The sequence below is a fragment of the Heteronotia binoei genome, chromosome 13 (assembly GCF_032191835.1).
Source record: "Heteronotia binoei isolate CCM8104 ecotype False Entrance Well chromosome 13, APGP_CSIRO_Hbin_v1, whole genome shotgun sequence".
Classification (NCBI taxonomy): domain Eukaryota; kingdom Metazoa; phylum Chordata; class Lepidosauria; order Squamata; family Gekkonidae; genus Heteronotia; species Heteronotia binoei.
In genome coordinates, this window is record NC_083235.1 from 47,792,690 (window position 1) to 47,806,288 (window position 13,599).

Below are 13,599 nucleotides of genomic sequence, written 5' to 3' on the forward strand. Positions count from 1 at the left end.
CCTACATCAAAATGGCGCTTAAGCCACATGAACCTTCCTACAAATTGCCAAATAGAGAACTGCTCAGAACTGATCCATTTGGAGGAAGGAATGCAATCAGCATGCTGAGATTCTTTAATGTATTGCTAAGATGGCAACCAGTGAGAAAGCACAAACAAGAGAATCTCCAGGAGAAATGGTGACACATTTTTTTTTAAATAGGCTTAAAACCAAAGAGGTCAATCAATGACATTTTAAATTTTAAATGACATTTTAAATCAGAGCACAGCTGTGCTATTTAGTGTATTAGCGCTAAAGGCCATGCACAAATAGAAATCCAAGTGAATTTGCAAGGAAGGGCATAAAGTTGGCATTACTGCAAAGCTGTGATAAAGTGCTTGTGAAAACGCACAAAAATCCCTTTGTCACTCCCCACTACCACAGCACGAGTGATGTCTCCACCCCACTTAGGAAAAGTACAATTCTGTTACATGTACAAAAAAAATACACCAGATTTCAGAAAACAAAAAATCTGGAGGAAAAAGAATGGTGCAAAATGCAAGTACAGAATCCTAATACAAACTTTACAACTCAACTGCTATGAAAATCTGGGGTAAGATCTGCATGCAGAATAGGCCCAGTCATCCAAATCCTCACAGAAGAGACGAAGTGGGCATTTTGCCATTGAGACATTATTATCCTTGGCACGCAAACTATTTCCTGTAACAATGAACACGTCATATGTTGGAGAACAGCATTCCTGTACAATACTGAGTTGTTAGGGTAAACATTATAATGTCTTCAGAATTCGCTATATGATTATTTTCAGAAGAGGACAGTAAGGCAAATAATCTCAGACTTTCAGATTAATCACCAACATTTGTCAGAATATTTCATACTAACTTTACTATGGTATTTCTAACCTTTTGCAAAAGGAAAGAATTGCTCAACATCAGCATTTCACCGACAGATAAGGACTCATGTAAATCATTAAATTCATATTTGAATCATATTAAATTCACATTTGAATCATATTAAATTCACATTTGAATCATATTAAATTCACATTTGAATGATATGAATAAAGTAAACAAAAATCTTTCTATCTTAAATACTACAAGCTTACACAAATAGCAATGTGTGTGAACTCCCTCAGTCATGTGTATTGAAATGTTCAAGACTGACAGGAAAAAAAAGATATTGTTCATATTAGTTTTTTAAAAAGTTCTTTCAATCACATCTAATACTTTCAGACAAGGCAGAGCAACTGCCTTTGCATCTCTTGCTTTCTTTGAGGGATGTTTCTGTAGGCAAAGATTTACTATCCAAAGTATAGAAGACTACCATTTATTATTCTACAGCATCATGTACCTTGCCCTAATCTAAAAGTGCACATGCACACAGATGCTCTTTGACAGTCTGTTAAGTGCACATGCACAAGATTCTCTTCACCAACTGTTAATTTAAAGAGACACAACAAGCAAGTATTCTGTTGATTATAGTGTACTTACTGAATTCTAATAGCTGCAAGCAACCCCCTGACCAGGCTGAATGCATTTTGTAGTAATAATAATAATGTATAATAGTAATAATAATAAATACTTTTGCGAGTATTTAACTATATAAAAAAATAGTGGCAGTAAAGCAATTCTGCCTCTTTTCATCTCATTGACCTTGAGTTTCTCTTTAAGCCTTATTAGATTTTAATTCAAGTAACTGCTTAAAAGTAATAGCAATGGAAATAAAATCACTGCCAAATCTGCATTTTCTACTGGTTTTAAGTAGTAGAATGGAACATTAAATGGCTATTGTATACTTAAGTGCTATCTGGAAACTTCTAGTAGACTACACAGTACCAGTTGTTCAGACACTGGGGTTCTGTGACCCTTCAAAATGAATAGGTTGCCAGAATAGCAGCTCTTCTCCTTTTCTAGAGAACATTACAATGCTATTTCTTAATCAGATTTATTTATAGCCTGCACATCGCACTGAGACTCAAGACAACTTACACACTGCAAAACAACACAATCCAATTGCATGAAAGATCCAGTAAGTAATGCAATAAATCTAAGATTTCAAAAGTCAGAAACAGCACACAAATGTATTGGACATGTTATAAGCATAACAAAACACTCCAATCGATCTTATGCAAAAAACTTGTTGCATAGAAATTTTCATCATCAAAAAGCAGAAGGGGAAATAAAGTGAAAAGACAGAGATTAAGGAGAGAGATGGAAGATAGTGTTTATCCAAGATCGTGTTCATCAGTTACCGCAAGAATGACTAAGGATATTCAACTCCTTAGCAAAGCACTTTGATAGCTACAGATAAAAAGCACCCCTTAAAAACTAGGTACTTGTAACTGTGTCTTAGTTTTCAAAAGTAATCTACCATTAAAAATTAGTAAAATTTTGCATCTTTATCAGGCTTCAAAGTACTTTTCAGGAACTACCAGGTTTCAACAATTTCTATTCTCAGTTCAAAGTAATATTCTTAACTGCTTAGCTCAAAGTCTGTCTACAGTTTGATTAACCACATTGACACCTACAGGTCATAATGCTGATTCCACTTTGGATCCAGGGTATTCTTCACAGTATCTGTAGAATGGCACTGGCCAGATCCATCAACCACAACTTTGGCAAATGGATCAGGAAGCCCTGTTGGAAGTAAGGAAAATACATTTTATGTAAACATGAAATAAATATGTATCTTTTACCATGATCAATTGCTATTTGTTGACTTTCTGTAACAAAGGTTTTAATTCTTCCAATTATCATTCCTCTTGCTCAATAGTACTCTTATTATCCTATAAGCTTTATTACTTCTGGCAAATTTTCAAGGATCTCAAACTGTGCATAAAACACCATGAAAACATCAAACCTCTCAAGTACTTTTATCTTAAAAGTGACATTTCAGAACAGAGAGGATTCACTTTGCTTTCCTATATGTACAAAGGAAGCCTACAGTCTTTTTATTTAGCCATTGTACTTCAGAGTTTATTTGGGCACACATCTTGGGAACCTTAAAACAAAGTGGGCAGTTGTCATATATACCAAAAGAAAACTGGCCGTTTACAATGGTTTTCACAGATCAAATGCTAAGACAAATGGGAACTTTCTTTAGCTCCAAAACCAACATACTTGGACACTCTTTCAGGAATCTATAAAGCAATTACTAATTTGCAAATACTCTACTGTATAGAAAAGCCAAAGCCAGGGTCTTTAATAATTTCACATCCAATTCTCCAGAGTAAAAACACTGCTCACACCAGATGACAGTTCCCCTGCAACTGCATTTATATGAAATCCTCAGACTGCTTTTTGAATTCTACAGTTTTCTTCCATCCCTCTGCCTTTATGTGTCCAGTCATAAAACGCAACCTGAGGGCAAGGACCTGTCTTCTCTTCATCAATGTGAGCCTTTTCTGAAGACTTCCCCCCCCCAAAAAAACAGGTAAGTAATTAATTTAGGTCTGGAGCCAAAGGTGCCCTTACATGAGCAAAAGCACTTCTGCTCACCCAAAAGGAAAGATATTTGTGTATTCCCCAAGGGACTCTCAATCATTTGAGGAAGTTCTTCAGATAGTATGATAAACTGCAGGAGACCAGGGAGGTGGGGAAAATCCATTTTTTAAAAAATCAAACCACATAAACTCACTCAAGTAAGCATGTATGTTCTGTGGTAGCTTCTAAAAATGATTGAGTGTTTGCAAGAACTATGCATATTGAGTGTTTGCAAGAACTTTGTGGCATTAGATTTTAAGTACATTTAGAATATATTATTTATCCTCTTTTATATTCTAATTCTATAAACAAGAGTTAGACAAAATCAAGTGAATTATTTATTACAAAATGCTTCCATCATAATTCAGTGCAATCAGACATGCCAGAAAAAACTGTATTACAAATGCAATGGCAAAATCAATATTAGCACAATGCATAAACCAGAGCACTTTGATGTCAATAGATATATTGATATCAAATTCACAATGACTCAATCAGATTATTATAACAGAATTCCTTGACAATGGGTTGGATCCCACAGTCGTGTGGGCAAAAGGTCATGGATCTTCCCTACTCTCCCACACAAGAAAGGATCCCAGGAACATTTCTTTCCAAGGTCACGTTACCTTTTTTTTTTAAAACCATGTGTCACGATGCTGCACTGGGAAAGGGGCAAAATCATCCTGCCTCTTCCATCAGCACAGATCCACTGCTAAAAGAAAGAGAAAGGCAAAAGCATCACTTCTTCCCTCCCCACTACATTCTTCCAGCCTGTGTGGCTTAGTAGATCGTGATCCCATGATCCCAAGAATAAACTTTCCTGGGTTAAGAATTGCAGCAGGAAGGAGAACGTGGGCAAGATCAGTCTTTGCATCAATGGATCACAGCATCCAACCCAGTAGTTTGTTTGTGGCAAGAAATACAACAGAGAGATAATCACACATTACACTTCATATAATACATATGTAAGAAGTCTTTACTTACGGAAAAAATCCTTTTTCACCAAGTTTTTCGCACAGAGAACTATAAAGAAGAACAAAATAAGACATGTCATGACGTTCAGTTTAACTTTTCTTCTACACATAGATCACAAGCTATGGCCAAGGGACACAACTTATCAACTAAGGCACCAAGGCTATCATACTGCCACACACACACCTTCTTCCATCATTGCCAGTCATGGCAGACAAAAAGAGGACCATCGCATAAAAAATCTGGCACTGTGCAATTCCCACAGACTCTCTCTTTTCCCATTTGAGGTGGACTGATCCAACAGAAGCTTAAAGGTAAAGGTAGTCCCATGTGCAAGCACCAGTCATTTCCAACCCTGGGGTGATGTCACATCACGTTTTCACAGCAGACTTTTTACAGAGTGGTTTGTCATTGCCTTCCCCAGTCATCTACACTTTCCCCCCAGCAAGCTGCGTACTCATATTACCATTACTTACATTACCCACTGAGCCTCACTGAAGAGACATAGAATGGAGCAGATTATTAAAGCCACCAAAAGAAGAGGTAAAAGTATTCTAGATGGGAATTATCTAGCAGCATGACTGTCAATCCCCATATTTATTAACATTTCAATGGCAATTAAAGAAGCATGTACTTTCCTTGGCTGTCTCCCTCAAATGGGAACAGAGAACATCCAAACCAGACAGAGTTGCTTCGATAGAAGTAAGGATGGAGAAGCAAAGTGCACTTATAGGAAGGTTTCTGCTGGCCAAGGGAATTGTGGAATGTGAGATGGGGAAAGTCTGTGAGAGCATTCATGGGCACAGACAATGAAAAGAATTCATAGTTGCTTATTAATTTCATTTATACCCTTTCTTCTCAATGGAGACCCAAAAACACTGTGAAGTAAGAGTGTCCAACTAGGATCTGGGAAATCTAAGTTTGAAGCCCCATTCAGCCAAGGAAGCCTGCTGGGTGACCTTGGGCCAGTCATAAACTGTCAGCCTGACCTACCTCTCAGGGTTGTTGTGAGGATAAAATGGAAGAGAGGCCACTTTGGGTCCTCATTGGGGAGAAAGGTGGAGTATAACTAAAGTAAAGCAAGTGTACATCATTCTTCCTCCATTTTATCCTCATCAAACCAGTGACACAAAAACTAGTGTTACTGAAATTACAACACACATCAAGTCTCCAGAGTTTACTTTTTCAAAAGATCTGAAACCTATACAGATCTACTACTTTTTCTTCTATAAACACTCTAAAAAAGAGCAGGTAAAACAGTCTTTAGAATATTCTTTGGGGACCTGGTTTTCAGAACTACATTCCAAAACACAAACATTATCCTGGACATATGGAAAAAGATTAGATTAAGGTGCTGAACATAAACAATAATGTTTTTCTTATCAACATAAAACTGCTGCAAGCAAAGCTATTGTTCCGTGGTTAAAATATACAGTATCACCTAATGAACAGCTGATATATGAGCATCCTATGTGTCACTGACAATTCACATATAACTTCCTTGAATAAGAAGATGCTACATTACAGCATGTGTTATGCTTATTTTCAACATTTTTTATTTACAAGAACAGAAAGGTAATGACATTTCCTTTGATGCTGCTTCCCTCTTTCCAATCCGTTATTGTATTGACAGTAAATAGCTGTACTGGGCTCATAGGCAGCAAACTGTTGTTTCTCTTGGTTTCACAAAATATTGTTGCTTTGTTTCAAACATGATAAAATATATGTAGTATATTCATGGAATTGTATTTCTTTATATACCACTCTGAGAGCTAGGAAAAAGAAGCTGAAAACAAAGTCTATAGTAAAACAAAAGAAATTGTATTTGGAGGGAAACACTCATATAGATATGATGGTAGACTATGAGTTTATAAGGATATATTTAAAATTTCTTTTTCTGGATTAACCTGTCAGTGTAAACTTCTAGTTAGAGCTCTTTGGGTAGAATGGAAATGTAGTTCGTTTTTAGCTATGTAGACTTGTCTGCACAAGATGCACAAGCGCTGACTTGATGTACCCCTCATTCTCCAAGTATTAATTTCCACCTGTTGCAGCTCTCATTTTCCAAGTGTGTATTTCTATCTTTCATCCACCTGCACAGTAGTATTTACAGTAGGATGCACTTTCAGATACTTATGTCCACATATCTGTACTCTGCCACAGCAAGTAATACACTGGGGTAAAAATCAGCACTAATTGCATTGCCAGTTTGTAAATATTTGTTACTTCCATTCAGAGTGAGGGCAACATGAGGCTTTGCTAGCTTTTTGTGGTGTTATTAAATCAAATCTATTTATTTATTTATTATTGACTGTGATTGACTGTGTGGTGCCACAGTGTCATCACTGTGTGATCCCTGATTGGTTGGGCTTGTGCAGTGAAGATGAGATATCCCTAATAATTGCACCAGATCAGTGGTATCTAGTGCCAAAATGGAGGGAAAAAATTACATTACGGTTCTTCCAAAAGAGGCTTTCCCCATTTCTCAGAAGCCTCTTCTAAAGTGTTCATGTGTGGAAAAGTTTGCACAGCATAGCTTGCTTTCTTTATCACAGAGGATTACCGTAATTTTCAATTCAAAATTAAAAGTAATGTGCTCATTCTTGCCTTGAAATCTATCTTACATTGTGAGCCTTGTGGTCTTAGATGCTTGAAGGATGTGCATTCTTAATGCTGAAGAAGCGCCGCCGCCCTTGTCTCCACCCCACTTCCTTTCCACGCCCAGGAAAGAAGTGGAGAGGAGGCAAGGGCAGGGCCGCTTCTTCAGCGGGTTGCCGTCCGCGGCTACAAAGGTTCCCCCCCCCCGAGATTATCATGGGGAAGGGGGGGGTCAGCCCTTAAGGAGCCGGGGAAGGTGGTGCTTCACCGCCCTTCCTTCTGCCTTAAAACGGAGAGTGGTGGTAGAGGCGCGTGAGGAGAGATGGGGCAGCAAGGCTGCACAGCGCTGCGGAGGGCGGCCAGGCTTCCTGGACCAGTTCCAAACAGGCCACGGACCAGTATCGGTCCATGGACCAGGGGTTGGGGACCCCTGATTTAGGGAACAGGCACCAGCAGATCTGCTGAAATTCTGGTGTAATTGCTTAAAAAGCAGCCCCTTCACTCCCATGGAAAGATTCCCCATAGGGAATTATGGAGCCAAATAATATCAGAATCCTGAAAAAAAAAATCCAGATCCAAATATCAAGCCAGTATTTGTAATTTGAATAACAGGAAATACTGATATTTATTTCAGCTCCCTGATATCTGGATCTGAAAAATGCCAATATTTTTCATGGTGCACGTTCCTACTTTCAACACACAAAGCAATAAAAGAAAAATTGCATTTTTTTTTACTAATGTCCTTAAAACAAATGCTCTGGCAATAATCAGCAATCATACAGTAGACAATTTCTGGTGATATAGACATAGAAAAGGAACTTTATGAAACCAAACAGAAGCTTCAACATGAAGGCTTCCAATGGCAATAGTGTTCTTTTTACTCAAAGTATCATTTTTGGACAGGTGAAAAAAGGGCAATATAGAAAAGACATGTTGTACTATTACAGTTCGCTTAAGAACTCAAACTTGAAGGAAAGAAATCCCTCCATTACCTAAAATAATATTTTATACAAAGACAATAATACAGCTTTCGATTGGTTCTTAGTCGTTCGCATGTATTATACATGAAATACGGTCATTAAAAATAGGTCCCAGCTGTAGAAACACAATGCTACATTAGTGCTAGTATGTGTTGTACTGATAATGAATAGACTACGCTTTAATCTGAGTAAATGTCTCAACTGCTCTGCTACCTCTTGCCAAAAATTCTCCTTCCTCCTCCAGACTGTGGTTGCATTCCAATTACACTGCTGATTGGAATGAAACTATTCAACGGTGGGGGGGGGGGGGGGGGTGGATAAAAAAATAAATGTTTAAATACTGTTTCTCAAGACACAAAAGCAGCAATGACAATTTAAATCAGGGGTGTCAAACTCATTTGTTATAAGAACTGGATCTGACATAAATGGGACTATGAGGACAGGACATGCGTGTCATAAAATGTAATGCCAGGTAGCAGAGATATAAACTTTATAATGGATACAAACACATTTAAAGATATTATTTTTTCACTTAAAATATAAATATGCCTAAAACTCTTGCAATATTTCATTTAAAATTGAAAGGTGGGAGAATAGTGCGATTTGGCAATGCAATTTTAAAAATAAAACATCAAGAAAAAGCACAAGGATCTCTCTCTCTCGGCAGAAACAAAAATATAAAATGCTCTGAGCTTAGGAAAACATGAAATGCCTGGGTACTGCACACTTCTCCGCACACTTGTGTCTACTCAGATTGGTAACGGCTCTTCAGTGTAATATCCCTGTTGGCTGTGGGTTCCCAAGGTTAGAGAACTCACTAGGTACCAGTTCTCAGGTCCATTCAGCAGAGACAAGCATCAGCCCTTCATTTGCAAGGAAACAATTGCAGCAAGCAATAGTTTCAACTGTCCATACAAATGCTGCAAAGAAACTACTTGAACTCCACTCCACTGAAGCACACTGCAGCACAGACAAAGTCGCAAGAAAAACATGGAATGGATTCTCCATTAAGTCCTCTGGGCTCAAACAGACTACTCTGGGACTGAAATGTCAGCCTCCAGAGTGAAATGACAGTCCTTGTAACTAGTAGAAGCATTCTGGGATTGGAATGAGGGCCCCCAGGGTGGAATTCTAAGCCCAGAACACTGCTGCTACTCCCAGGGGCTGTCATTCCACTCTGCACTTTGTCATTTCAGGCCCAGAACACAGATTCAGAAACAGTCCCAGAACAGTCTGTCTAGGCACAGAGACCTTAATGGAAAATCCATTTTGCCTTTTCTTTGCAGTTTTGCAAGCCCAGAAGAGCTTCCTACTAAAGCAGGCAAGGCAGAAGGAGCTGGGAACTTCTGCAGCATCTGAGCTTCAAAGGGGTAAGGACAGGAGAGAGAAGAAGGGAGAGAAAAGAGCTGTGGGCCAGATTAAAGCCCTGGATGGGCCAGCTGCAACCCACAGGCTGTAAGTTTGACACACTACATTTAAATGTAGTAATCCTCCTTTAAACATTTTGTGAAATTTTATCAGCCTTTGCAGAAGGTTTCCTGGAACTAAAATTTAGGAAAAGAACAGAACACGTTTTGACAGGATATTCTAGCTACTTTCAGTGCTTCTAACAAAACTCCTGCATTTTTACAGAACTACTGGCATACTACATAGTCCCTTACAATTGTGTGTGATTTGACTTTCAGAGCCATATGAGAATTCCAGAGAAAATATGAATCAAGATTCCTGATCCATTAGCTGTAACAAACTAAATACACTATGCAGTAAAACTTGAAGAAAATATATGGAAAACCTGAATTGATTAATCTTGTATCTCCCAACTGCAACAATTTTTTCTGATCATGTTCATTTACTTAAGAACTTCTGTTTCATAATATTTATTTTTTCAGCTGTATAATGTTGAAACAACTGCTTACACTGAAATATCAGACATTCCTAAAATTATGACGCATTTTCCACTGTGACACAGTGAAAGTGTTATTTATAATACTTGTTCTTTAGAATACCTGTAAGTCTACCTTTTGCTCACACAAGCTGAGACTTAAGGTAGAATAAAAGGCATATAGCTATTTTTGTCCCCTGTCCTGGGTGGCCCAGGCTCATCAGATCTCAGATACTAATTAGAGTCAGAAGTCCTGGGTCATGACTACCTCTGAACATCTCTTGCTCTGAAACTTCTAAGAGGCCACAATGTCAGTTGCAACTTGATGGCACTATCCACCATCACCAACTATTTTTGTCAAGTACATCTTATAAGACAATGGCCATGAATACAGAACAACATACACAGAAGCTCCTGTTCTAAAATGCTGGGGTTTCCTCCCTATCAAAGCACTAGCACACACCACACAGCCAATTACTTTTATAAGCCATGGGAATAGCTAGAAGTGTAATACCAGTGGGCTCTGAAATCCAGTGAATACTTACAGCACAGGTATGCATGCCACTTAAGTATTTAGCTAGCCTTGTGCAACATCATATTTCCTGAAGCAGGGTTCCCCAGCCTTCTTTAGTCTATCAACACCTTTGGAATTCTGACACCGGGTGGTGGCATAACCATAACATGGAAGCCACAGGAGGCAGAATCACTCCAACAGAAGAAGCCCAAGTGCTAAGGAGAAGAGAGATGATTTTAAAAGTATATACTGGGAAAGAGGAGTGAGAGGATAAATACAACACCGTGGGGGTTGCTGCTGTTGAAACATTATTTCAACCTGCACAGCCAATTGGATCTCCAGTGACCAATCAGAAGACTTGCTGGGGAAGAACCCCAGCCAGTCCTATCCATTTTCTAAAAACACTCACTGGGTGCCAGCAGGTACCAAGGCATCCACTACTGCTATACTGGGGACCCCAGTACTAAAAAGACAACACAATCCAGCCATGTCTAGATGGAATAATGTAATATTATATTTAATACTAATTATGCATGACGATTAGTAGTTTAGACTAATATTCTTAAACATATAGTTTTAAACATTCTGAGGAAGACAGCAAAATCACTTGATTTAGGAATGAAAGGGGAAATGGGAGAATTAAGCACATTTACACATCTCCCTTTAAATCAAAGAAAATAAGAATGTTTAACTTTGGCTGGATCTGTGTCAAGTAAAATTTGAGTGCGATAAGCAATTCAAATTACTTAAAATCACATCAAGAGGACCACCTCTGAACCACTGATTTAAATCAGCATTTCAATTTGTACTTCAGATAGCATCTTAAAAAAGTATGCATACTAATAACTATTTAACATGATTTACAGCTAAACATAGGTTTTATTCTACAAAGACGCACTTTTAACTAATACATCTTAGCTGCCCTCCCATAGTTCTTTGGAAAAAATGCAGTCTTTAACAAGACTGTTAAATGCAGTCTTTAACAATGTATTTGACCAGATTCATTTTTAGAAGGTATGTCTGGGTTAAATTCAGATTTTTATTCTTGATGAGTTATTCATTTTAATCCATCCTGCTAGCCATTGATATTTTTCCTTCACTGACAGGTATACCCAATAAGCACAGTCATCAGAACAAACTATGCATGACCAGGGCTGGAAAAATCTTAAGCAATTGATCAGACATCTATTTATTTATTTAAAAGCCTTAAAACTAACAAATACATCATTACAACAAGTTAAAACCAGAGCTTAAAACGCTTGCAAAAGATACAACTAACATCTAGTACACTGGGGAGGAAAGCAGGATCACAAAGTGAAAAAAAAAAAAGTTTTCACTCGCCAGTGGAAGACAGCAACTGAAGGGGAGAGAGTTTCAGGGTTTACTGCTGTGACCACGAAGGCCCTCTCTTGGGTTGCCACTTGAGTAATCTTAAAAGGCAGGGAATCCAAAGCAGCCTTTCCAGAGATGACCACCAGTGGCTGGCTGGGTAGGTTGATAAGGGAGTTCAGGTATGCTAGTCCCAAATGGTATGGGGCTTCAAATGTCTGCACTAGTACCTTTAATTGTGCTCAGAAACAAACTGAAAGCCAATGAAGAGGAGCCAAGACTGGAGTGATATGGTCTCTACAACTCACTCCAATCAACATCCTGGCTGCAGCATTCTGCACCAACTGAAGATTCTGAAGATTTCTCAAGGGCATCCATATAGAGCACATTACAGTAATGTAATCTAGATGTGACCAGGGCATTCATCACTGTGGTCAGATCTTTCCTGATCAAGAAATGCTGAAGCTAATTAACCAGTCAAAGCTGGTACTTCTGATCACAGCTGCCACCTTCTTATCTAGCAGAAGCCCTGGATCCAAGAGCATCCCCAGACTATGGACCTGATCCTTCAACAAGTGCAATCCCTTCCAAAATGGATGACACCTTAAATCCTTGGCCACCTTAAATCCTGGGTCTTGTTTGCTTTCGTTTATTAGCTCACATCCATTACAGAACTGCCTCCAGGTACTGGGCCAAGGTTTCTACAGCTTCCCTGGAATCAGCTGGAAATGCAAGGTAGAGCTGAATGTCATCTGCAAATTGGTGGCAACGCAGCCCAAATCTCCAGATGATCTTACTCAGCAGTTTCATGTAGATAGTTAAAAGCATAGGGACCTAGGTAACTTCTACCCTGACTTATTATTTTGGTTTGGGCTTCCAGCTGCAGTGGATTATTTCCAAGCTTCCACATAGTATTGCAGCCTATCCATTTTCTTTCTATGGTTTCTCTCTACTTTCTCAAATAACCTTTGATTGGATATCTCCTGCCTTTATACACCCAAAGTAAGTTTGCCTTCCAAATGGAAAGTAAGTTGTGTTTCAAAATATGCCACCCACTTTGGTGTTATTTTCCCAGCCACTTCCCCCCACAGCTGCTATGACCAGGGAGCTTTTAGACAGCAACAGTTACACTTTTACAGTCCTACAGCAATCCCATAAAGTTTCACCTCATGAGGTTTTCAGGGCAAGAGGTGAGCAGAGGTGGTTTGCCATTGCTTTCCTCTGAATAGCAGCTCCAGTCTTCGTTGGTAGTATGTCCCATCCAAATATTGACCATGGTCAACCTTGCTCAATCTTCCAAGTTCTGGTAAAATCAGGCTAATCTGTATTATTAGGGCTGCTATGATCTATCAATCATGTCTTCTGAATTCCCAGCTTTCCTTTTTTTAAAAAATCTCTAGCAGCCCTTTTTATTACCTAGATATGCCTCTTTCATTCCTTGTTCCAGGTTGGTGTACATGCCTTGCTCTCAACCCCTTTGGGCGCTAAGAATCACAGTTAAACATTAATCTTTCCAAAGATGATCACCAGTGCCCTCCCCCCCCCCCCCCACAACAGGATCCTAAATTAAGAGGTTTATAATTTCAAAGAGGGAGAAACTGCCTTAGGTTAACCCATGTTTCTGCACTGGTACTCAGAGGTAGCCAGAATGAGTGTTTAACTGTGATGATAGGCATGAGTGGGGAGAAAGTGAGAAGTTACATGAACAAGCATTTAAAACTTTTTGTCTTGCAGCTCTTACTTTCTGATTCATCATTTCTTCCACCATTTTGGCTCCTTTTTTTAGCATTTTCAAGGGTGTTTTAATTTCTCCCTCAAGTTTCTTTTTTCCCTCTTTTCAGA

General features: G+C 38.7%; 1 protein-coding gene across 1 annotated transcript in view; it reads right to left on the reverse strand.

Annotated features, from left to right (window-relative positions):
• The window catches only part of SMURF2 (SMAD specific E3 ubiquitin protein ligase 2), a 126,037-nt gene that overhangs the window by 54,996 nt on the left and 57,442 nt on the right, over positions 1-13,599 (reverse strand). Inside the window, exons 2-3 of the mRNA XM_060253440.1 lie at positions 4,467-4,505; positions 2,528-2,636 (exon numbers count right to left, since the gene is read on the reverse strand). Of these exons, the coding sequence (XP_060109423.1) occupies positions 2,528-2,636; positions 4,467-4,505 (148 nt within the window). The remainder of the gene's footprint in view (positions 1-2,527; positions 2,637-4,466; positions 4,506-13,599) is intronic.